This window comes from Thunnus thynnus, chromosome 1 (genome assembly GCF_963924715.1).
Source record: "Thunnus thynnus chromosome 1, fThuThy2.1, whole genome shotgun sequence".
Lineage (NCBI taxonomy): Eukaryota > Metazoa > Chordata > Actinopteri > Scombriformes > Scombridae > Thunnus > Thunnus thynnus.
In genome coordinates this window covers 28,430,544-28,457,165 of record NC_089517.1, presented here as the reverse complement: position 1 = coordinate 28,457,165, position 26,622 = coordinate 28,430,544, and the positions used below count along the sequence as shown (strand labels likewise).

Below are 26,622 nucleotides of genomic sequence, written 5' to 3'. Positions count from 1 at the left end.
GACATAAGGTTTGTGATTAATGAATCCTTGCATTGAGTGTTGATTAAAGACTCCTCCAGATTTGTACGATTTGAAACAGATGATCAATTATTGACAGATATGCTGTGGCACTGCACTTTCTCTCCTAATGATAAGATACTAACAGGTGGATGAAAAAGCGATGAATAATCTTGAAAACTGTAAACAGAGATTAAAACAAAGTAAGTGCGGTCATTAACATAGATGCTGATAGCTATCTCTTGATTGAAATAAAGGTGTCACAAAAGAACCAACAGTCTGCAGAATCTGTAACGAGCCCACTCAGCACTGTTTATTGAGCAGTAAACGTTGTGTGTGGGTGTGTGTGTGTGGAGGTGAATGTTCAGCTTGTGTTTGCGTGCTTTGTGAGGCTCGATTTATGTGTGTGGGTGCACTTGCTTGTCTCTACAAATAAAAACATAACAGAGATTAACTCGAGTGTAAACGCAACGCACATGTGTGGTCAATTTCTGATACATATGAATTTCATTTTCTCTTCAGCTAAGATTTGAAGTATGTGCAGCGTGCATTGGACCTCAAGACAAGATCAGCTCCACTTTCAACTGTTTTGTTGCATCAACCTATTTTTTTGCCTGGTCACACATTCCCACATTTATCTATGTGATGAAATGTTCTAACTGGCACATCTTCAGCAAATGTATTGGCTCTGAGGGCAAACTTTACCACAAGCAACATAGATTGATAGAGCTGAGCACTTTGGCAAGACCCTGACAATTTTGGGAATTTGCTGGGGATTTCATACATTTAATCAAACTGAAAGAGGACACAGGTTGACCTTTCGATACATTTATTCATTCTTTAATCACACATCACATTTCAATGACATGGTAATATAACTTAATCACAAATAAGGAGTAAAACAACATCTGACAGCAGACAAACGTCCCTCACATCTCTGTCCAATTGGGTTTGTCCCAACAACAGTTCAGCAAGTATCATGTTTGCATACTTCACTGCAGAGGAAGCTATATTCAGTCCAGTTCTGGAGCTGATTTTTGTGGATATGAAGGGAAATAACCTCAGTGTAATGAGGTCTCATTAGGTCTCTTGCAGATGTACCATTTCCTCAAAACACTGGGAGATGAAGAGGGTAGTATTGCTGTAGGATACTTGGTTGGTGCTAGGATTACTTTTTATGGTTTGGTTTAACCTACTAAGGTGCCTTATTGGTGAAATTTGGCACACGTGACATTGGTGTCAGTGCCCTTGGACCCCACCAATATGGTACTATAAGTTTTAATCAAACACCAAAAATACTTTGCAACTACTACTGGCCTTCATCTGTTGTATGATAATTACCCTAACAGTTCAATTGCTAATGAAGAGCCTTATCTTGTGCACTGTTCCTCATTGCTCATCAGATACGAGGGATCTCGGAGATGGGCTGCTGGTTGGGAGTAATCTGATTTTGGAAGAGAGGCTGGAGAAACAGGCCCAGGGTGCCCACCACACACACTATCACAAAGATCCACAGGAACATACGATCCACCACCATGGCCACATACTTCCAGTCCTCTATCACCTGCAAATACACAGAAATGAAGTCTAAATTATTCAGTGTGCTTGTTATACAGATGTGTCAGGACATATCGTACACAGTCATTTATCATGTTAAACCAGCTGTATTGCATGGCGATGAGATGAATAATTCTGACTCAGTGTGTTTTCAGTGCTATGCCTCCATGCAGCCACTCGGGGGCAAAGAAAATAAATGAGTGAGTGAATGAGTGAATAAATGAGGATCTAAATATAATAATAAAACCCTATATGTTTTAGTCGTATGATGTTTTGGATGTCTTGTAGTCTATAGCAATTGACTGGGATTGATGAATGAATGAATGAATGAATTGCAACTTTTACTGTGATTTCCATTTATGGTTTACCATGATGTTCTCTGACTGCACTAAACCAATATTACTTAGAATACATAAGCTTATTCTGAGGGTGCAGTATAGAATGCGGACTGGGTGATAGTTGAACAGGAGCATAGTTAAGTTATATCCTTATAAGGAACTGTCTCCATAATGCTGAGACCTATACTGAAATAGCTATTGACCCTTTCGCCTCAATTTCAATGCTGGTCTTGGTAGTTTTTGAAACAAGTCATTTCTCATTTCTGGTTCCCTCCCTATTTTATTGATTTGTCACAAAAAGCAATTGATTACCCAAAGTCTGCCCTCAATTTGCTGGGTCACAGCCACCACTTAAGGTTAGTGGTCTTCCTTGCTGCACCTCAGGGGTCACAGAACAGTAAATGCTATCATGCCAATACAAACATCTTTGATCCAGTTTATTGAGATCAGAATAGATGGGAGAAGATGGTGATGACATTGGAACCTGATTCCCCCAAAATTTGCCAATAGCTAATTGGCTTCAACTTTGATGGCAAAACTGTTCAACTCTTACATTACTCAAAGTTATTGTAGCTACCTATTGTTAACCTTAACATAAGCTAATCATGAGATGGGCACATAAAAATGTAATGCCCAATTTATGTTACTGTCATATTTACGGTTACATAATTTACGGTTGGCTAACAATGTGTCAATCTGTTCTGCTAAGTTAATATCATTAGTTACAGCATTCCCAAAAAGCCATCAACCCTTAATTTTACAATGATTTTTGAGTATAGATTTAAGAAATAAGACACACTGTGTTCATAAGTGAGCTTAAGAGGGGCCGTTGCCTGATTTTTACATTTTTGATGGGGCCAGGCTAGCTGTTTCCTCCTGCTTCCCATCTTTATGCTAAGCTAAGCTAACCAACTCCAGGCTCCAGCTCCATACATTAAGCACGCTATTTAGAGTGGTATAGATCTTTTCATCCAACTCTCAGGAAAAAAACAAATATGCGTATTTTCCTAAAATGTTGTCTAGTTCGTTGAAATTCAAGCCAATGTCGGTACCATTTTATGAGACAACAAAAAATGTATATCTTTCTTAAATTCTTAAATTTCAAATCTTTATGAATGATACTGTGGTACAACAAATTTTGCACTGTATAACGGGTACCTTTTAATTCTTCGATTTCAGATATTTGTGAATGATTTTGTGGCACAAGAAATTTTTTAGAAATATTTTCATAGAACCATATAGAGTGAATAAAAGTTTTGCTTTAAACATCAATACATACACTCTGATCGTCATCATCTCCCATCATGTGCTCAGCCACAAAGCGCACCCCATTCACCGCCTCCTGGACATCAGCAGCCCAATCTGAAGTGCTTCTCTGCTGGAGGTCCTGGGCAGAAGGGAAACCGCTTGGGAGGTAATCGGTGGAACGCAAGTCTCCTTTCCTGCTGGGGTTGCTGTAGCCCAGTGGAGGAGCTACATTTTTGTGTCCTGGGGTGGAGAAGGCAGAGTCGGAAGACAGCAGGGCAGAAGATGACATGGTGATACCTGTTTTGTTTGCAACTGGATAACCCAGGCCCAAAATGGCTCTTCTAGCCCGTAGGCACCGCTGTTGACGCAGCCTCTGGCGTGCAGAGTTATTGTGTGGACGTCTCATGAAGAGTAAAGCGGGCAGTTTAACAAGAAATATCAGCTTGACCCAGGAAGGCATGGTGTGAGTGCTGGGAGAGCGGTGGTGCACGTTGAGCACGCACACACTGGTGATGATGGAGAACGTCACCAGCACCATAGTGAACATCAGGTACTTGCCAATCAGGGGCACATCCAGTGATGTGGGAGGAACAATCTTTGAGATCAAAAGCAGGAACACAGTGAGGGCCAAGAGGACAGAGATGCAGAGGGTCATCTTCTCCCCACAGTCTGAAGGCAGGTAGAAGACCAGAATGGCCAGAGAGGTGATCAACACACAAGGAATGATGAGGTTGATGGTGTAAAAGAGGGGCTTCCTCTTGATGATAAAGTCATATGTGAGGTCCACATAGGTAGGATCCAGAGGGTTTACAGTCCGTCTACCAGGCAGTGCCAAGATATCCCACTCCCCACTAGGAGTAAAATCATCCATGCTGGCCACCTCTGACTTCAAGATCAGATCGATCTCAGTGTGGTCATATGTCCAAGAGCGGAACTTGAGGGTGCAGTTCTGCTGGTCAAAGGGAAAATGCTTGACCTCGATCTTACAGGCGCTTTTGTAGATGGCTGGAGGGAGCCAGTTGATGCTGCCATTGAAAAGGACAATGGCATTGGTGAAAACTGTTACCTCATAGGTTCCATCAGCACTATGAGAAGAAAGAGAAAGAGAAAGAAAACTTAGGAGAGCCTCTGAATCCGTCTCTGAGGCTTATTCTATCAATACTGCAATCATAGTGCAGATAAGGGAAAACTACTCATACTGTAAAGTCCTATTGGCTATTTTTGACAGACAAGGACAGTTCAATCAATATCAAAACCAAAATCCACAAAGCAAAGACTGAAACCTTCATCATATAGAAGCTTTGGTGAGGCTTCAGAGAATCAGTTTGGAAAGATAGTTAAAATGAACAAGACAAGGTGAAGATGGAGAGAATGCTGATTATGTCACTTTAATACTTAATGTTTTCTTTCTTGGTAATTTAGATTATATCCAAAAATATTGGTTGAACTGTTGTACATTATAGAAAGAACTAATTATTTATATGAGTAATGATCTGTTTTGATTTTTTAATCTCACTAGTTGCATGGCCCTAAGGATGGCAATGTCGGTCCACCACTTCGGTCTGGATGGACACATCTCAACTATTGAATGGATTGCTGTGAAAAGGTCAGGGTCCCCAGAGGATAAATTGTAATGACTTTGGTGACTGACTTTTCCTCTAGTACCACCAGCAGGTCAAAGTTTTAACATATTCACTGAAATAGCTTGACATCTACAAGATACAAAAGTATGGTTCATGGTTCACCAGTTGATGTATCCTAATGACTTTGGTGATCCCCTGGCTTTCTCTCTCGGGCCACCACAAGGTAAACATTTGTGGTTTTCTGTCTAAAATATCTTGACATCTATGAGATGGATTGCTGGGAAACTGGCTACAGATATTCCAGGTCCCTAGGGCATAAATTAATTAATTAGGTGAATCTTAGAACACTTTGGTTTATGACTATATACCTGTAAAATTAATGCTGTTCCTGTTAGCATCAGCTGTGTTTTGTGTTTGTTGCAAATAAGCAAATGTTAGAATGCTAACAGGTTAAACTAAGATGGTGAACCTGGTAAATATAACCTGCTAAACATCAGCATGTTAACATTGTCACTGTGAGGATGTTAGCATTTAGCTCAAAGCACTTCTGTGCCAAAGTACGGCCTCACAGAGATGCTAATATGCTGTAGACTCCTAGTATTATTAATACAAACATTGTCCATAAACACAGAAACAACATCATGACATTTCAGTTATGCTTACTTGTTGTACAGGACAATATCAGGGAGCCAGATGTGTCTGGAGGGAATACGCAACTTGTCAATACCTTCGTACTTTGCAGGGTCCCATGATAATCTGTAATCCACCCAGTGCTGGAGAGACACAGAGACCTGGTCATCAAGTCTGAGTCCTGACTTCCACACACTTTCTCAAGACTAACTCATATCCAATTACATGCTTCATTATCAGTGAAATATGTTTGGAGCAGAATTACAGCAGCAGTTTGTTCCACATTGAGAGAAGAAGAATGGACACGGTTTAATTCAAGTTCAGTTGGAAGGGCATTTAACTAGACATCGGCTGACTGAGAGTATATGACTGAGCTTCATCAGACTTACCTGAGTGAGCCAGACATTTGTGGTCATGATCTGTTCTCTTTCATTCTGGAAATGGACAAGTGTGGAAGATTTCACTTTAAATACAGTTCCATGCAGAAATACAAGCACGACAATCTTCTGTTTTAATTTAGAAAAGAACAATACAGGGGTTATATTATTGTGTTTTTTGTGTTATACCTGCATGCTGGTTTGATCTACTTTGACAAACTTCAACAATGATTTAAGTCGTGAATTGATAAGGTCACAGCTGTTTCAGTTATAAATAGTCACTAAAAATGCTGTAAGATCACAAGAAGGTGAAATGTGATGAAATGTGTTGATACATACAATGAATTATCATCTTGTTTAGATCGTGTCAACATCCACACACACACACAGAGACAGAAAATTGAGGACAGACTACTCTCTGGCATCTCGTTTGGAGAGTTTGGAGAGAGATCAAAAATAACTTCTCTCTTCTCAGATTGCTTGTTAACATGTTTGTTGATGGCACTGTCATCACACTGCCATGATATACAATTACAGTAAAGTGATACCAAATGCCAATTACTCCAAGGGCTACAATGCAAGCTCATAAAGTGAGGCTGAAAATGAGCCTTACTGCCTTGGTCTGCAGCTGGGAAGAGCTTCCACTGTAAATCAGAGGAGAGCCTCTATCACTGTGGCTAAAACAGCTTTATGGCCCCTTTTAATCCAATGTGCTGAAGTTTCAATCTGGACATGACAGAGGCAGAGATCAGAGCTGACCAGATATATCCCCTACTTCATCCATCCATTCAGAGCTATGGCCTTTCAGCAGAGACTGGTTTGTAATTAACTGCTTTCTTAAAGCTTTGTGGATCTCGCTCTGTCTTTTCCATCATCCTCTTTCCCTGTCTTTCTTTCTCGGTCTCACTCTTTGTCTCTCCAGCACATATTCTCACGCATACTAACAGATGCACACACACAAATAAATGCACACACATCCTCCCGGTGAGCAAGAATATTTGGTGCTTTACCACACTGATGAGCTGTGCCAGAGACACTTGCAGCTTCACTGTGACTCTCTCGGTCCTGTTGACAGCTGGGCGAATGAGTGGATTATAGCGATCTTTTCCCAACAACCAGTTCATGAGACGCTCCTCTGAGTCAGCACAACTGCTACCTAGAGACACAATTTTGTTTAATGATTATTTTAATGCATAGGTAGTGTATACATATCTAAAATCATTGAGTGAGATGTGAACTGTGTACTGCAGTTTCCAAATAACCCAGATTACTTATTTTTATATTTACCACCTATGTGCCATATCACACCTGCACACCAATGCACAAAATAATATATATGTGTATATATTTTAATTTGCCTCTTTTTAATCTTCCTCTTCTCTCTCATTTCATTATATACTCTAATTGTAACTAGAGCTTGAAGAAGCCAAATTCCACTGCCCTCAATGTTGCCATCTGCTGTGTTGCTGTGCATGTGGCAATAAAACCTTTTGAATCTCTCTTGAATCTTGAATCTCTTCTGTTTTCCATTTTGACCATTATGGGGTTTCAGACCTGAGACACCACGTAGATGGACTTAATTAGTTCATGTGATGGAGGCAAGACTTAGAGTCTACAGCTATGCTAGCAGCTCTGTGAGGCTATACTTAGTACAGCAGTGCTTTGAGATATATGCCGTATCAGCATGCTAACATGCTCACAATTACAATGCCAATGAGTTGATCTCTAGCAGGTACAATGTTTAGATGTGCCATGTTCACCTTCTTATTTTAGCTTATTAGTACGGTAACAATTGATTAATCATCATTAAAGACAAAGTACAGCTTAAGTTATTGGTATGTCATTAGTTTTGCCATAAACCAAAGAATTGGACAAACTAAATTCTTGATCTGATAATGGTGCTAGATGGAAGGTCAGGGGATCAAAGTATTGTAAGAGAGAGAGTAAAGTTGTTTCATTGGTTATGTTTATCACCCTGCACAACTAACTCACTGTTAACAACATATACCCTCTTTGCTTTGAAAAGGATGTGAAGAAAACTGTTCAGGTCAATACTGCACTTCCTCTCTCTGCAGTCTGTATCAAGGCAGTGCGTCTTACAAACTGCAAATATAACTTTCCAAGGTCTCAAGGGAGACAGGAGCTCTCAATTAAGAAAGCCAAGGATGGCTGTGTTGTGGAAATCATATTAAAATGTTATGAACACCCCAAAGTCATGTCCAAAGTAATTACATTTGGGATGAGGGCTGAAATTTCCACAGCATGTTAATAATTCTGCTTTTGTATCGTCTTTGCCTTAAGCCAAACCACTGGTTTTGTCAAATGAGACCAAGCTATGAATACCAACACTTAAACTCCCCCTCCTTCCCTCCATCCCTGATAAATGAAGCCCATGTCAGGGGTGAAGACAAGCCTGATTGAAACTCTTGATTGGTGTTTCTCATCTGGAGCTGAATTGGTGCATGTTGCACCTCTTCCATTACTTTGCATGCCACTGGTTATTAATGCTTCCACTGCTAGAGTAGCTGAGTCGACTTGGTCTACTCATGGAGGTTTTACTGATGCACCCATTCAAGAAGAATCGCTACTGTGTGCAGAGTGATATTCATGGCTGCAGAACCTCAGAGATTCATCAAACATGCCCTTTCTGGAGCTATGTGGTGACATGTTGCACAAAAAGTAGAGTAGAGCTAGACTCCAAAGCTAATTTCAAAGCTTTTTAATGCTTCTCTTCTTGTTCATTATCAAACTGTGACTGTCATTATCAGGCCACAGACTCCTGGAGTTTTGCAGGGCGTGGCATACCCACAGTCTGCCCTGTGGGTCAGTGCATGCTGCAGCAACTGTGCCTTTGTCAGTCATTTGGCTGAGGTCCCATCCAAACACAGTAGGACCCCCGCAGCACTCTGTACCAGATGGTGTGTTGTCAAAGCCCTCGGAGACCAGAGTCAAACAAGCTCTGCCTTCCCCAGCGGTGAAGGCCACTGGCAAAACACCCAAAACTGCCATTTGTGTGTGTGTGTGTATGTGTGTGTGTGTGTGTGTGTAGGTTTACTGTGTAAAATGAACAGCATCTCATAAGTGTTGTGTTGACATTATGTTGATTCAGAGTGAGGTCAGGCATATTAATACAACGTTGGAGTCAGCCATTGTGGAGTTGATAAGGTCACTCTCCACAGCACACTGAAAAACATTATTCTACAAAAATGTAACACAGTTAAAGAGCCGAGAGCATAACTAAGAATGTGAATGAACCAAAATGAGGCAAAAGTTGAGTGAGGTGTCATGTTGTATGAATTCATTTTTTCTGTTATTCCACCTATGATAATCAGTTTTAAGATGTTCATCTTTTTCTATTGCTACTTTGTCTTCTTCTCCCTCTTCTTTCTTCCAGATATTTATATGAGTATAGGCCTTGTCTTTGTGACCGAATGAGTCTGTTAACATACTGTATGTTGTGTCAAATCATAATTTATTAGCGAAGCATTTCCATGGGATTGTCACTGTATTTTCCGTCATGAAATACATGTCACCATTGACTAGGAGTCCCCTTAATCTCAACAATGAACCCACTATGGTCAAGTGAAACTGTGATGCTGAGGAAGATAAGGTGGGCATGTTACACACAAAAGTTTCTGGAAATTTTTCAAGCACTTGTCCAATTTTATAAGTTTAGAAAGCTGCCACTACATTCTGCAAACGTTCAGCCATATAAGTGCTGATTTGGTGACTATACAGGCCACGCTAGATAGCAGGACTTGTATTAATATATAGAGTAACATCTCAGCTGAACTTGCAAATACATATTTCTATTGTTCTTTATTATGAAAATGTCTGTAATATTTTTTTTTAAATTAAAACTTTTTAAAATGTGTTTTAGTAACAAAAAATAAATAAAAATGGAAGCAGCATGGACTTGCAAATATTAATGTATCTGTATTTTCTACTGTTAGTAGACATTCAGTCACTGTAGTGAAGGTTGCACTGAAAATCAAAAGCTGCATGCAACTTTGTTACAATGACAGAAAAAGAAAAAACACAGCTCAGAGGCACTTTAACCCAAATAAATTTGGAGCTGTCACACAGACAGAAACACATGCTAGAACAGCCTACATTAATAAGACAAATAATAAAACTGAAGACACACTTACAGTGAACCAAAGAGAAAAAGTAAGCGAGGATGGAGAGAGCCCGAGTCATTTTTTCGGCACCATCTGGTCCGCTGGAGCTGTCAGTAGGAAAGCCTCAAAGCTGCGGTGTTCAGCGCTCCTCTTCTCGGACATGCCGGACTCTACGCGCTCTCGGTCTGGACACTTTACCAGCACTGTGCTGATGCCTGAAAAAGAAAGTCATTCACCGAAATGTGGTGTTACTTTACAACAATCCGCCCCGTGAAATTCACCGAGTCTCTTCAAGCAGTTTTTGCGTTCCGCCAACACGCAGCAGCCTAGCCATGCAGACGCGCTGCTCTCTCCGTCCCTTGCAGGTCCTGCAGGTCTTTACCAGGTCTCTGATCGGCTACTGCAACTTTACACCAGCTCAGCATCTGTTTTAGGTGGTAGGTTTCATATGCTGTATGTGCCACTGAAGATGCTACACTGTATTGTGCAAATGGAAAGGGAGATGAGGTTTATTCATTTCTGAACATACTTTTTGAGTGACATATTAGGGATAGGGAAGTAGGCTACTACTATTTGGGTGTATGACCCTTTTGTAAAGTCAGTGAATTAAGTATTACTCCTGTTTAATTTTCTGATCTGATCCCCACACCCTAATAAATGATTTGTAACATCTTCCTAACACTAGAATAAATGGTTAAAACACACAATAACTGAAGCATATAATGCCCTGTGGAAATAATTGTTTTAAAAAATCATATCTGAGAACTTTTATCATCTGAAAGTAGAGGTTTCTCTGACTTTATGTCAATGTCCTGAACCATATAGTCACATTTCAGCATACACTGTGTCCATTGTACACATGTATATTCCTCTCAGATTTTGTCAAACAAACTCTTCCCACCAACAAACATTAGGTGACAATTTTGGTGACTTGTGGACATTTGCTGACTTCACACTGCTTTAGTGAATGCACTCAGGAGAGGATAATATATTATTCTCTGGTCCTGGATGTGAGATTTACAGTCGTGAGGCAAAGTCCAGTCAGAACAGGAGCAGTGCAATCTTAGCGTAGCAGATTTACAGTCACTGTGCTGCTTAAAGCCTCATTATACTGGCCAGTAAAGGAACTGTATCAGGCATGAAGAGCAGCCCCAAGGACCCTGCCTGGGGTTATAAATTTGAACTCCAAAGACTTATATTCTGGGTTATTGAGAGCTGATCAATAGGGGCTGATTAGGTTTTGACCCTCACTTGTTTTCTATCAGGTCGAAGGGGACAGGGCCATTGACTGCACAGTTAAGTCATTTGTTTTCAAAATTGTACATGTGTCATAGGTATTGTTTATGTAGAAAACATGGTTTTCATGAAAATTACACATTCAAAGCAACGTTATATTTTTAAATCAGATACAGACAGCAACAACATTTTGATCTAGAGAGGTCTCTTGGTTAAAGGACTGTAGTGTAGTCTTTTTTTTTTTTACTACAAATGATATAATAAATAAACTATTTTCCATTATCAAAATATATTTTAGTGGAAATGTAGAGGAAAAGATTGTGCTCATGGTTAAATACAGAAATAAAATTGTCAATGTGAAAGCAAATGCTAATAAAGCCATCCGTAAACCCTGACCACCATGACACTATATGAAGATCAAATTACTTTCTGCATTGGCACTGAATGTTGCCACTGAGAATAACTTGCTGATGTGGTACTATAACTTTTGAATTTACATTTCTAAAAAATCTAAATCACTACAGCATGTCTGGAAGCAATGTAAAGTTTCTGTTGTAAATTGGCTCAAACATGGATGGTCTTATCGTTACAGGAAGTTGTTGTAAATTTTGACTCCGGTTTGGCTATGACCTGACTTCGTCCCAGGAAATCTTGCATGTCCTTCTGTAGGAAAGAAAAGACACTGAAACTGCAGTTCACATCTCTCCTTCATTGTTCCCAAAAGCTTGAATGAAATGCCTAAATTTCAGCACACAGCACAATATTTTCCACGACACTCCCTTTTCATTATCACAACCCAAATTGTGACAAGTGTGCAAAATGCTTGAAAGATTCAGTCAAGCTGAGATTTGACCCTAAACAGCAGACTTGACAGTCTACTTTGAATATGCAATGAACTGCAGTACAGTCATGAGTTGTGAAACATGACTCCTCAGATATGAACCATGAGCCAGTTAATTTCCTTAATGGCTGCCCACTTCATCATATTACACAGTGATGACAATTTACAGGGACACATTCTGTGAAATACTCAATATCAACAATATAATTCCTGATTGGAGAGGGAGAAGGTTGTTTTGACTTTGGATTAAAGCCAATGATCCCATCACTAATTGGATCCCATCCCTAATGTATCAATGGATAGATGGATAAATTCATTATTTATTCCAAAAGGGGGTTTTGCAGAGGACTTGTCACAGGTCTTTGGCACCACTCTAGTTTCTTTGATCATAACTTTTTGATTAATTCAGAAAGACTGAATTTGTTTAATGGCTATTACTAACCGCTCAGTGGCTCAGATTGCAAGACGGTGAGACTGTATAAATGTCAAACAAGGAATTTCATGAGAACAGATTTACTTGGTCAAACATGCACAATAAAATTTAAAAATGTACATTTGATCATCTTGATAAGTGTGACGCTGCAAACAGATTTTCACGTTTTTATTACCCAATCCCAATCTGCTATACCTACCCTGGTAATGTCTTCTTAATGACCATAGATATTCACACACTTTGCATTTTATGGTAAACAGGCACACAAACTATTTGAGAGAATCCAGTGAGATATTGGCGGCTCTCTTTTATTAACCCCATTTACGAGGCCCTTGGGAAAAATTCTCTCTGGCCTTTCTGAATCATGAAGTGCAAGCTTTCCTTTTCCATCAAGGCAGCGTAACATTTTAAAGGTTTAAGTGCCACAAAAAGAATAACTTTGTCACCCTACATTCACTGCCATAGCAATGCACTGACTTAGCGCAAAAACATATAAGATGTGACAGCTTTTATCACATCTTTAAAAAAAAACATAAGAAATTATTTCATATATGATGTAATTTAGGCTTGTTTAAGATATTTTCTGCTTGAATCTACGATGTTCCTTGAACATATTATCTCCTTACATGCTGTGACAACAACAAAGAAAAAGTAAAGTAGACACACATGTGATTGAGTCATTGCAGCAGCAAAACATAATAGGATAGAGTCATGAAAAATAACCAATTATGTGGAGCATACCATATTTATATATTGTATATTTTTTGCTATGTATTAACTTACCAAATCAGTGGATCTCCCTGTATGCTGTTACACAATGAGCAAAGGAAATGTAAATCATGATTATGTCAAAAACAAGACAATAAGTCTACATTTTGAAAATTTTAGACAGTCTGAGACAGTGAATTAAAATCTTGATTTATTAATATGGAAAGCAGCCAATAAGAAATTCAAGGGTGTATTGTATACATGTCTGGGCTGGTGTGCTTGCATTTTTGCAGCGACCCTGCTGTTTTAGCTTGAATGTGAAGTGCTCTAAGTTATCAACGTTGCTTATGTCCTTTAATCATTTAAATCAAATTCACTCAAGTGGGAAGCCTGTCTGGACTGTTAGTGAACACCATAAAATACAGGAAAACAGGAAATAGCTCTGAAAATGACAACATCTCAGTGTTTAACTGAACCAGAGTTCATCTGACTAGAAGTGAATTCTCAAAGCCATATTTATACATATATTTGCCCATAATATAACACAGAAGAGAAACATTCGATACAGTAAAAACAGCAAAGAAATGGCTTATGAAAACATCTCACCCCAAAATTTACCAAAAAAAAAAAAAAAAAAAATCCAACAAATTAAACAAAAAATACAAAGTAACAAAACCAAGCTGCCTTGCTGACAAGCATGCACTGATATTTATGAATCAAAGTGGATATAAAATAGCACAGCAAACAATATTTGTCTGTCTCTGCAGCGTGAAAGGTGGTATGAGGTCTGTGAGCAGCCTGCAGAAGCCTCATGACAGGTTGACAGTGGACATGTTGATATGTCGACAGACATTTACCGTATGTGTGTGAGAGATTTTCCCGTGTGCCAGCGTGATGGAAGAGAAATGGCTAATCAAATATTTGCTGCTGTTGCAGTACCATGTTGCACCACCGCAATCCCACCCTGTGAGGGATATATATCAAGCAGACAGTTCATTACCTGGAGTGCTTGGCTCCTATACCAGAGAGTCTCAGCCTCATGTGAAGTTATCGATTACCCACCATTGCTTGCAGGGGGAATCAGCCCATCTCATTGGTTCATGCAGGATGCTATAGCATTATGATAATCTATGGATACAGCTGAGATTTTTTGGTCTCTGTGTGTGCATGCACATACTGTATGTGTATGAAATGTATGTTGAGATCTCCCTATCACATGTCTTCTTTGAGCCCTCACCCCAACCAACATTCAAACATCAAACATTTAAAAAACCATTACTCTTATTGTAAAATAAGCTGCAAAATTCAGCAGCTTACCCATTATTTGCAACATTTAACATGTAGGATTCATACAGAGCTTTCTCAATTTTGCACACACAGAAGTTCAAAACAGATCGTTTCCGTTAAAGGACCAGTCTTTAAGATTTAGTGGCATCTAGTGGTGAGGTTACAGATTGCCACCAAATGAATACAGATCCCCTCACCCTTCCTTTTCAAGTGTGTAGGAGAACCTACAATCACCACGAAACTTGCGAAAAACATGAAAGGCCCTCTCTAGTGCCAGAGTTTGGTTTGTCCATTCTTGGCTACTGTAGAAACATGGCGGTGCAACATGGCAGCCTCTATGGAAGAGGACCCACTCCCTATGTAGATATAAAGGGCTCATTCTAAGATTCAGAGGCAAGGTTCAGCAATGATGAACAAACTACTACACAACGGATTAATGATAATGATTTGTTGACTGACAGGAAATTAAGCCGGAAATATATGGAGTCACCTTTGAAGCAAAAATGCTACACAGTCACTGGTTTGTTTTGTTTTGTGTATTTTCATTGAGTTTTGGCTTGTTGGTTGGACAATATGAGCAATTAGAATATATCACCTTGGACTCTGGGAAATTGTGATGGGATTTTTTTTCCAATTTTTTTAGAGATTAGATTAACCGATAATGAAAATATATGAAATATCATTAGTTGCTGCCCTAGATTTTAGCTTTAACACATGCCTAAACTGAATGTAAATATATAAATATTTACATTATAAAAATACTGATATCTCCACTTAAGTGATATGTATGGATGCTCAGTGGCCACTGGTAGGCATCTGATTTTGGCCAAAACCACTGATGACCTACATGCACCATATGTGTGACCACAAACATTTATTATGCACTGACTACAAAGATAAATATATTAATTTACAAAAGCAATTATATTTGTTCATTGATTCCTATTAAGCAAAACATTTTAGCATGGTAAGATTCAGAAGGCAGTGCAGTTTAAATTCAAAAAGGATTGACTTTATGTCAGGGGGGGATGAAATTATGAGGTGCAACTTTGCTTCACAATCCCTGTCCAATGTCCAAGTGGCCATTAGTCTTGCATTGGCAGACCTACCGCCAAAACATCTGCACTGATCTGATGGGGAAATATTATTGGGGAACATTTATCACATGTCTAATTGCCAGCTTTTTTAAAATTAAAAACAGTTACAGAGATGGGAAGGGAGAGCAAAAAGACGTAGAATGCAATAGTCAGCTTATCACAGCGGTCCATATCTGTTGCGTCAGACTGCGTGGTCAGTAATATATAGTCTCTGGATAAGACAGATTAGTCTGTTTATTAATGTATTCAGCTTCTCAGTCATAGACAGGAAGGTGAGACTGCTCTCAAGTGTAGTGTCCAATATGTCGTACAGCATGAGTGAAAAAGATAAATGGTCTTACGTGACACCAGCAGATAGAGCAGGACTTAATGTGACCTCCTGATTCAGAATGTACTCTGCAGTGCCATTTTTTACAGCTCAGGGTGGAGTATTAAACCACACCTGTCTTGAGGAGCAGCCCCACAAATCCTGGAAGGATCAATTGGTCTGGGCCATCCCTGATTTCCTCTTCCCCCCAGAAGCTTGATTTAGAGGTGGCCTTCTAATGACCTCAGTCAGGGAGCTTGTCTGGTCGTTTTAGCCATCAAAGCCTTCACTGAAGTGGATTGGAAGTTGAAAGGCTGGCTTACCAAATTGTATGTCACAGATTAGAAACTGAAGGGCTGAGAGACCTGGAACTGTAATAAAGAGATGTCATACTTTGCTGGGTGTTATATTGAAAGAAATTACATCTTTTTGAATGGTGCACTGGAGACAAAATAAATAAAAAATTGAGAAAAAAGAAACAGCCAAACAGTTATAGATCTCAATGTGCAGCCAGAAGTCAGTGTATGTGTATATGAGTGTGTGTACATGCACAGTATGTTGGTCTGAGTGCACAAGTTTTTTTTGTTTTTTTTTGCATGTGTGTACTTTAAATGACAAACTACCTCGCTGATCCTCCTGTGTTAACAGAACTGTAAAATTGATCCCATTTGTCACTGTGAGCTCTTTTACATAAGCACTATTTACTGACAAGCATTCCCACAATCACAGCTGACTGGAATCAATTCTTTCTGCCCTAGATGAGATCTTAATGTGCTTAGAAAGGTGTGTCTAATAGCTCCTAGACAAGAGCCCCAATCGAAGCGAAGCCATGCAAACTGTTTCTATTTGTAAATCTTTTCTTTCTGCTTCTTTGGGCACAAGTTAGATGTCGGTAACAAAACAAATGCAAGGGGAGATAAACAGTCTGAAACAGTCAAAATGTAGGTAGGTAGATAGAGATAGTGCTGCTTAAAAATACCCAGGTCATCGCTGCAAAACCTCAGCTGTCTGAGGAACTGTGACTGCCTCATAAAACCCAAATGATTGAAAATCCTCGCCTTCAGTGCACTCAGACATTGTGAGTTCAAGAGGAAATCACCGCAAGAGAAAATGTCTGACACTTTGAAAGAAAAGACTTTCATGACAATGGTGTAACCAGGGTGTGCCTGTGCACCCCAAAGAGGCAGCTGGCACACCCAAAAATCAGATGCAGAATGGCTTTTTAGGTATAGCCTTACTAAAACGTATTGTTTGAAACTTAGGCTATTATGAATGAAGTATAAAAAATGAAGTAGAGCTTGCTGTTTAACTCAGTCATGTCAGCTGGGGAAGCTGGAGTGCAAGTGCTGCTCAAAAAAATCTTTCCCTTATGCATTGTATATACATCGCCACTCGCACTGCTTGAATCTCGTGCTTTTGACAGCCTCGAAAGTGTCTCCTACTGTGGCCACTTTTTTTATTTAAATTCATTGCACAATTTCATGACTGGAGCCAACAGACACGCATGATTTATACACATCCAAAAAGAGCTTCACCCTGACAGCCCCTGTCTTGAGCTTGTACTTTCCACAGATATTAGATGGAGTTCAAAATCTGAGTCTCTCAGTTGAGTTTTGACTTTATATGACGTCATATTAGAAACATTGAGTGAGTTTGCAGAAGGCTCTGGCTGGATCAAACGCTGAGTCTCTCTTGCAACAAATAAAGACCAAGAGATTCATCTTTCTGCTCATGGCATTTTCTAAGCTGTTCAGTGCCAGTGATTTTGCAACAAAAGGCCTACAGTCCCCATCTCTTTCGGTGACTGATTGCATCCATGTGATTGAGGGCCTCAAAGAACCGTTTGCTACATTTAGGAATAACTCAGATGGGGAATTTGAGAGAATCATCGCGCTTACTGATGATGTCATGAAGAAAAACAATGTGCAGAACTGGGACGTAATGGGAAATTACTTTCCAGGTTTGCCAATTCGCATGTGACCCCTGCAGTGGGCAGGTCTGAACCCACTAGGAGTGACTTGGATTGCATTTATTGTGGATTTCGACAGCTTATGGAACTTAAGAACTGTTTTCAGTGCAACTCCTACAGAATAATGAAACTGTTGCCTCCCTGCTGCCCACAACAGACTTGTTTGACTAGATGGACAAACTACATGCTCCAAGCATTATGGACTTGGAATGGAAGGGCTTCAACTAACAGTATTTAGGCAACTGATCAAACAAAAGGTGAATGGGGGTTGTACCTGTCCCTAATTGAAGTCTTAGACTAGTGATAAAGTATTCCCCAACATAAACAGTTTATTTTGTGTTTTGATCACATTGCTTGTTACAAGCTGTTCAAGATTCAAGATTCAATAATTAGTTTATTGTCATTTTCTTGTGTATTTGCATACACAAAAAACGAAATGCTGTTCCTCCCAGACCACAGCAGTACAACAACAACAGAAAGAATAAAGATATACTGTATATCTAAAAATTCTCTTGAAAAAAAAAGTTAAAATAATATATATCCCAAGAGAAAAAAAACAACACAAAAAAGAACGAGCAGTTAGCAGCACAGTGCATTAAAGTGCATTTAGAGAGGAAAGTACATGTCTCAGTTTGATGTAGACAGCTCTTGCATGTCAATGAGTGACCAGCACTGATGGGGGGTTGGTTATATAATCCATTTTGCTGTCCAGAGAACATTAGGCAACATGATTGTTGGAACTGCTGGTTTGTATAGGTTAGCAGTTAGCCTGGCTTGCACTCCTCCACGTTTGCCCAGGTTCCATGTCCTGTCGCACCAATTTCAATATTTCCTTTCCAGCACAGCTCCAGGCAAGGCTGTGGTCTCCTTTGGGTCCACTGGACATAGCAGACCAAGTTCACTCAGCTGATTTAGCTCCCAGCCAGCATTTCTCATAGCAAAAGTCTTTGTTACAAATGTCCAAAAGAAACTGACGATCATAGCCATATGTCCCTTTCACCCCACACAATGACACAGATGTAGATGTAGAAGTAGACATGGAAAAAGACACTGCATAGTCGGAACTAGGAGAGGCTGCCGCAAACATTGGTTGCGCCGCCATCACACCAGTTGATGGAGCAAGAGAGAGAAAGCCACCAACAAGGACCCCTTAATTTCTCTTTTTGCCTTCACAAAAATAACTCTTCTGTTAACTTCCTCAGTGCAGTTTCTCCTTTGGAATGTTGGTAACGGTGGCAGGTAGCAGTTAGCAGTTGACAGCTAGCTAGTTTTGTTTCTATGGAGTTTCTATGGAGTGCCTGCTCCCAACAGTCAGAGAACAGAGCAACCATGCTCACAGGAAGACTAAATAGCCTCTTGTTGCTAGCGTTTGAAAGGCAACTTACAGAGACTTAAGAGAATAAATTAATAATTTAAGACCAAGCCACACTGTCTTGCCCTTTAAGATGTCAACTTGCACGGATAGGCTGTGTCCCAATAAAGTTTAATGTAAATGTCATTTGGGGGAATGCTGTGTAGATAGTTTTGCTTGGTTGTTATCTATTCTATTGTAGGCCTATTTTGTTTTATTTGATAAGCCTACGAAAAGAACGGTTGCATTGTGATGTTTAAAATAACAACAAAGAATGGACTGTACAATGACTAAAGCACTTTTTATACTGTGTTATGGCTATGTTGTAGGCAAGCCTATATGGAGAGTGATGGATGGTTATATTTTTGTGGAGGTGCACATTAGTCTAGCCTACTCTGTGTTTTAGAGAAAATTAGATGTGGTAAACCCAGTTTTGTCTTTTTCCTGGCTACACTAGTGTTTCATGATTATAAAATACAGGTAAATCTGCTGCATAATTTACACATCTAACAGCTGTAGTAGAGAGTATTATTTATATACATGTGCAGTATGTAAGTCAGTGTGGTGCAATGTTCATTTTCCAGTGTTTTATGTTACCTGCCAGTAGCAGACAATCAGGGAAACAAAATGTGGGTAATAGGCTGATTGATGATGCAGATTTATAACATTGATTGTTTCTGTTTCACACACAAAACTTGAAAAAGGCATTAAAAATGTCACCCCAAATGTTAGTTTATGACTACTGGTAAATGTATCCATACCCATTACCAATTTTAGTGAACAAAGATTAAATACTGCACTAACAAGATAAAACTTCTAACAATATTAAAACAAAAATTGGAAGTCATTACATAGCTTTTTGGCATTTATGCTTGATCATAACAATGCATTTCCCAGTTCTCCAAATGTACACACTAGTCCATCATAAACAAAATGTTTGTCATGGTGTTTACTCTGTTCATTTTGGAAATAAAAGTTCCTCTGTCTGCCATTGATTTTGCAGCATGAAAAAATCCCATTGCAACATCTAAGATATTGTTACATTCAGTATCCTAAACTCATTTGTGTTGAACAGGAAGAACAGGAGACATAAGTCCTGGCCAGACATAACTATGATGGAGTGGGACTGACAGTGCAACTCAGGTGTTATTGGACCTTGGAAGCTGAAGCCCTCTCTTGGGGCTCATAGTAGGGTCAGAGCTGTGCAGATTCAATCAATGCCTATCAATGCTGGACATGGAAATGACCTGCCTGAGCCTGCAGGAGTGTGAGATGGGTAATACACCACTATGAGGGAGGTCCCACTGGGAGGATGCATCTTTAGGAGCAGATTGAGTCCAGTGTTGGATGAGGTAGAAAACTCGTTTCCCATTCTGTCGACATAGCTGGAAAAAAGCAAATATGGTTTGAGTTTTACAAGTAGAAAGGTTTACTAGCTTTGAAAAAAAAAGATTGGTGAATTTTAACACATGGCAAACAGCTGAAACATGCTATTGTTTGTAATTACTCTTAGTTATAGAGCTATAATTCTGTTTATCAAGATTTTGTGATGAATTTTCTTTTATGTCACTTTCAAAACTTGGACAAAGAGTTTTGGTATAAAATCCACAAGAATCCATTAGTGTGATCATAAGAGCACTATAAAACATCATAGACATGGAAACAGATGGTTGAAGTAATACAGAGTAACTGGAAACTTCATTATAGAATGAACAGTTGTGTGATTGATGTTACTGACCTGTATTTGACTGGAGCTAACATGACGCAACTATATCCTTTTAGACATTGCTCAGTGGATATCTTGGGTTAATGACGTCTCTACATTTGGCCAGGATTATGTCTCTGTGATTCAATTCAGTGTCTGTGTTACCATCAAACCAACTCTCCAGGGAGAGGGATGGAGAGGATGAAGCCCCTCTGTCATCAGTGGTACCCAAGAGACTACAGAGGCCCTCATCATAGCAGAAATCTCATCCTGAGAGGCTGGGTTCAGATGGTGAAGTGACTGATTGCTGCATGTCTGGACTGGCTGCTAATGATGCAGGGCAGAGATAATCAACTAACCACAGGCAGTGTGGCTGGTAGTTACTCCAAAATGAAACAGATGTGATCTGAAGCTGCATTTTCCACATGGAAATCCAACCATGCATCAATTAGCTGAAAGCAAATACCCTCAGGCTGAAGAGGATACAGTAGTTTGTTACTGGAGGAGTGGCTATAAAGTGTACCCACATTGTGATTTACATCCTGTGTGTGTCTTGCATATTGCAGCAGATAGTGTGATCTTGAATAATGGGGTAATATTATTTTCGTCAACAGTATGATGGGGTGTACAGGTTGTCTGTTCAAAATGATGCACATATTGTTTGGGCATTCAGTAACAAGTAAATATTGGAGCATTTCATAACAAAATTAAAAATGAAAGATGAGAGCTATAACAGTCATAATTTGCTTGAATTTAATGAAAATCCAATTAACAATATCTGTCATGTTGAGCTAAAAAGAAAGAAGAGAATTTGTATATCTAAGGCCCTTGAGTGTTAATTAGACATTTGAGACATCTAATGTAATTTTTAGGTGATTTATTTATTTAATGTGACATTTTTTTTGCCTTTGTTTCCTGTAGTTTTTTGTTTGAAAGAAAGCTAAATGATGAAGAAGAAGAAGAAGAAGAATAAGAAGAAGAAGAAAAGGAAGAAGAAGAAGAAGAAGAAGAAGAAGAAGAAGAAGAAGAAGAAGAAGAAGAAGAAGAAGATAGAAATCTTCCTGCTATAAAATATGACTGATAACTTTTCATCCCCACCTTAGCAATCAAGTTATGTAATGATATGAAAGAGCCTTTCCTTGGCCTTAGACCAGAGAGCGAGGTTAGGGAGCTGTCCTTCACTTGATTAGTTGTATGTTATAGCATTGCATAACCTAGCCTGGACTTAAAATGAAATATGTCCCTGTTCATTTACAGCATAGCTGATGCAGAGGACATCCAAAGAAAAGTTTGTCATGGCCTCAGGATGCTAAGAACCTTACTGAACACTGCTTTCTGTAAAATAGCAGGATGTAAACATACTCTGAGACAATACGGTTTTCCGAAGAGGTCAATACAGGCTGTTATCCAGATAGTCAACAAAAGTAAATTTGCAAAGATGGCTTGCTGTTTTATTCTAAAAAAAATCTTTTATCTGCTCTAAATTAGAGAGTAATTTGACCAGTCTGAGAAGTGTGTCTTGTCAGATCTGACTTCATCTAATCTCTGGCTGTTGCCGTGGTGAGCACTACAGAGAGGTTACTGACTGGTCCACAGGTAGAGATGGATGTGTCACAGCTCACAGGAATCCAGATGGTATGTTGCTCCCCTTGAGACCCTCTCCTTCTTGCAGTCTCCACTGTGATCAGAATCATCCGTGGAAAATGTTATCTGCCACACACAGCTTCTCAGCACAGCCACCATATGTCCCTACCTTTTCTCGTTAGATCACATCCCTCCCTGTTCTCCACGACGTCAAAACACATATCCACACAAGCAAGCAGACAGTTAGACAGGTACAGAAACTTTCCAGATTGTCTCAAGTCACAACTCTAGCATGAAAGAAAGTGAAAGGATCCAGCAGCCTGTCTCCCAAAGCAGGATTTATTGGATTAGTTAGCTAACTTAAGCTCAGTCAGAGTCACAAAATTGACCATTTATAAAAAACTGTTATACAGTTAAGATTTGTCAGAAATAGCTTTACTCTTTGAGAGAGCTCTCAAAGAATAATAACAAGCTTTCTGCTCGGAGAACTAATACTTCCCTCAACACATACATGGCATTAGATTCTAGTGAAGTCACCAATAAAGTGTAGCACATACAGTAAGGAGGAAGTCAGAGTCATAGAAGAAGCTGTGGCAGCAAACAGTGTTGACCTGAGGAGTTGTCATCAGGAAAGCAGCCATTGAGAAGTGTCAGGTTATAAAGGCCGCTGTTGTATGAATATGTTTGGACGATGCAAATGCTCCTCACTTTTCATAGGTGGCTTGTGTTCAAACCAAACCCTGGAAAATACAAGCCAAACTAGCAAGATAATAACATAAGAGAGCCAGACTAAAACTCATAAACAAGCCCAAGGTGAGCTGTTTTGAGCCTCAATTCATTGAGATGCACATTAAGGCATTAGCATGTTTCAGACAAACTAGGATGTACGATATGTATTTGAAGGAAGTGTTGCACTTGTTTTTTTCTCTCTATTGTGTGCCCTCTGACAGGCTCATATTAGATAAGATCCGTTTTCTTCACATTCAGCAACCAACCAATTGGACAAATGGCAACTTGTGGCCATGACACAAGAATGAAAAGAGAGCTTGAGAGAGAAGTTCAAACCCTGCGTACTTTCACACAATTTTGCTGTTGGAAAGAGGAATTCAGACACTGTTAGATGACTCAACAAGCACATGGTTTGAAGCATGCTGGGCCCTTAAAAGTGATCCAGATGAAAGTTTAAACTTCTGCCTTAGTTTCACAATGTCAGAAGGTTTAAATGTGGACGTACTGTACTCTCATTCTAATGTAGCAGAAATGAACAATGTTGATTGATGAAGCTAGAGATTTAATTGAAGTATGCTCTCTGATTTGACTTTTGGTGTCTGCTCAGTTCTGAGCTTGTTGATACAGTAAGTGTATGCTTAACTGTCAGCACCTCAATCATAACCCTGGCTGGGATAAAGTGCTACTCTCTGCCTGCATGTACCCTCCATTTTCAGGCCCGTTGCCCAGGGCCAGGCAGGGTATGATTTAGATGATATTTGTCCTCTTAGCTAATTGATTTAAGCCGGGCCTCCTTCCCCCATTGTCAGCCTGTCAGGGTCTCTCACTGGCCCTGTAAACTGTATTAGCATTAGGATGGATAGATTGGCGATGGTGCGCTCGTTTACGAGACCCTTCCACCAGCCCACTTTGCCTCTTGCCAGAACAGCAGTGCCCCACAAAGTAAATAGACTTTGGCTTGAATGTGATTAGGCAGCAGTTTACTTGGTTAGACCACATGAGGAACAACAGATCCAACCGAACAGTGATGCTCCACAGATAACCTTATCCAATTAGTTGGGCCCAATATAGTCCATTTATCTATTACACTGGGACTTATGAAAAATACATGACTTTACAAAATATGAGGACTACCATCAAACAATTTCTCTTTGTGTCCTTTCATGCTGTAATATTGCTGTCTCACAATGAAGTTAGTCTTTAACCTGCATCTTCCCACACCTCCACTTTATATATAACAATGTGTTTCATGGCTTTAATCTGGATGCATGCTTAGCACCTTACTATGGAAAGAGCAAGGTATGAAGATCATACTGTCCTAATCTAAATCTAAAAAACTGACATACATGTTTTGCATTATTAATGTTGATAGTGTCATAGATGCTGTTTCTCTTATGGTTCTTGTGTTTGTTGCTAAGGTTAGGGTTGTCACCATCATTGTTGTTTCCTCACATCAAAGTAATTTCATTGCCACTGTAAACTTGATAATGATCAGTTAATCTCCAACACCTAATTGGTGTGATGTATCTGTTTCCATTCTTCATTTTCATGTATTCTTTTATACACAAAGTTTACTGTAAGACTTGTACACTTCTCCTTCAAACCTGACTTCATCCACAGCTTTTAACTTTGTAACTTATGATATAAAGAGACTGCTCAGACACTTCTGGCGATACCACTGCAGTTCAAGGTGACATTTGCTCTTTATTCAGTACTATTTGAGAGTAATGGCCCTCTGTGGGCTCATTGGAGAAACACTTAAGCCGACTAAGACCCATGGAATTGACAAGTACCTTTTTAATGGAATTATGTTTTGGAAGACACTGGTGTGAGAATTATACAAAAGCAATTTGTATAATGTACCATAATACCTAATCTACAAAAATGTAATACATTTTTACATCATACTTTTACATGATGATATACATGTATTAATGTATAGTAACATAGTTATAAAATACTAGTGACTGTGGCTGTTTTTACCTTTTCCCAGAGTGAAATATATTTGCTACCCTCCAGACTTAATTCTATTCAAATCATTAACATTTAGTAAAAGACTGCAGCAAACAGGGGTCCAGTGTAGTTCCCGTAATCTTTCGGTCTCAAAGACAGTTCTCACATTATGGTACATTGGGCTTATATTTGTCATTACCCCTTGCAGCATAAACATTTGAAAGCCAACATGATTTACGCTTATGTGAATCAATGGTTAATTTGCAGAAAGGACCTTGTATTCTAAATGAAGCCCATGACAGCTGCTGTCCAGCACTGGGTGTGAGATAAAGAGTTGGTGTAAGTGACCTACCATCTCTGTCACTTGTGTGGATGATGCAGACATACAGTATGCCGCATTCACTATGAGGGCTGTGTGTCCTGGATGTTAACCTTCCTCTCTGTCTTTGCTTGTATGGTCACTGTTCCCCAGAAGAAAATTGAATATTGCTCCACCTTGGTGGGAATGGTGCTGTCTGCTCTGACAAACTGCCCTCCCATATGTGGTGAATCAGCAGCAGAGGCGGTTGAGGAATGGCTTTAGTTATCCAAAGCTCAACATCTAAACACCTCCGAATGCTTACAAGACATTGGCTTAACACCACAGTGGTTTAGATACACCTATTTTTTCCTGCAGTGATGAACTTTGAACAGTTGTGTTGGCTAATACTGTTCATAAAGTCAGTTATAGTGGACTAATGAGCTGAAATGGCCATCACATACTCTTCTATGAAGAGCTACTGGAAAAAAAGGGCAGTGAGGTTCAGCTGATTCAGTTTCACCTCTGCTGCACATAATCCTAAAGTCCGTAGACAAGCTAGGCATTTAAATGTTTAATTGGGAAAGTAACTCCTCTTAATCACACATAACAATTTGATCAGTGTAAGAGATTATGTAAATGGGATGAAAAGTTGTGCATTCACATCTTGTAATGAGGTTTGAGGTCAAGCTAAAAAAGAAGGCATGCAGTGCCTTCGAGCTGTTGACTTCAGCTCTTGTTCATAAAGAAATAATAAAAGGTTGTAAATGGTGTGAGATGATTTGCTTGCACTGTCTGGGATGGAATGAGGAAACAAGACAGGGTTTTAATTAACTTTTTGTCTAGTGCAGATGGAGGACAGAAGAGCAGGATAAATCACCGCGGACAACAGCAATCTGCCTCTTTATTAGTGCGTACACAGGCATGCTGTGACAAACTACATGTCAGCTGCTCAATCATAAAACAAGGCTGAGAAGACAATCAGGATTCAACCAAAGACATTTGTTTTATTTGTTCTCTGACCCTTGACAAGCTTTGCACATGCCTTTGTGACATCCCTGAAGATACTCTACCAAGAATGTTTTATATGCATTCAGCCTAGAATATATGGAACATAATTCTAGCATTGAGGTCTACAATCCATTTCTCAGTTGTCCATGTCCTCCCCTTCATTTGCATGTCTTCTTCATGAGTGAAATAGATGTAATACCGTAGGTGCAATCAATAAGGAAACATATACAATATCTTTTCCCTTGCAGTAAAGCACAACATG

At 39.4% G+C, this 26,622-nt stretch overlaps 1 protein-coding gene across 1 annotated transcript; it reads right to left on the bottom strand.

Annotated features, from left to right (window-relative positions):
• Positions 1–821: 821 nt before the first annotated feature.
• Positions 822–10,582, bottom strand: chrnb4 (cholinergic receptor, nicotinic, beta 4 (neuronal)). Its single transcript, XM_067594289.1, has 6 exons — positions 9,882–10,582; positions 6,741–6,886; positions 5,743–5,787; positions 5,387–5,496; positions 3,172–4,225; positions 822–1,561 (listed from the first exon to the last, which is right to left on the bottom strand). Exons 1-6 carry the CDS (start codon positions 9,928–9,930, stop codon positions 1,397–1,399), a joined length of 1,569 nt encoding a protein of 522 aa, XP_067450390.1. The 5' UTR covers positions 9,931–10,582; the 3' UTR covers positions 822–1,396.
• Positions 10,583–26,622: the final 16,040 nt, after the last annotated feature.

Excerpts from the sequence above, each read along its gene's own strand:
- chrnb4 (XM_067594289.1), bottom strand. The coding sequence starts at position 9,930 with ATGACTCGGGCTCTCTCCATCCTCGCTTACTTTTTCTCTTTGGTTCAC. Across the intron at positions 6,887-9,881 it reads CTTTTTCTCTTTGGTTCACT|GTAGCAGTTGTGCTGACTCA; the intron begins GTAAGTGTGTCT and ends TTGTGTCTCTAG. Across the intron at positions 5,497-5,742 it reads CAAATGTCTGGCTCACTCAG|CACTGGGTGGATTACAGATT; the intron begins GTAAGTCTGATG and ends GTGTCTCTCCAG.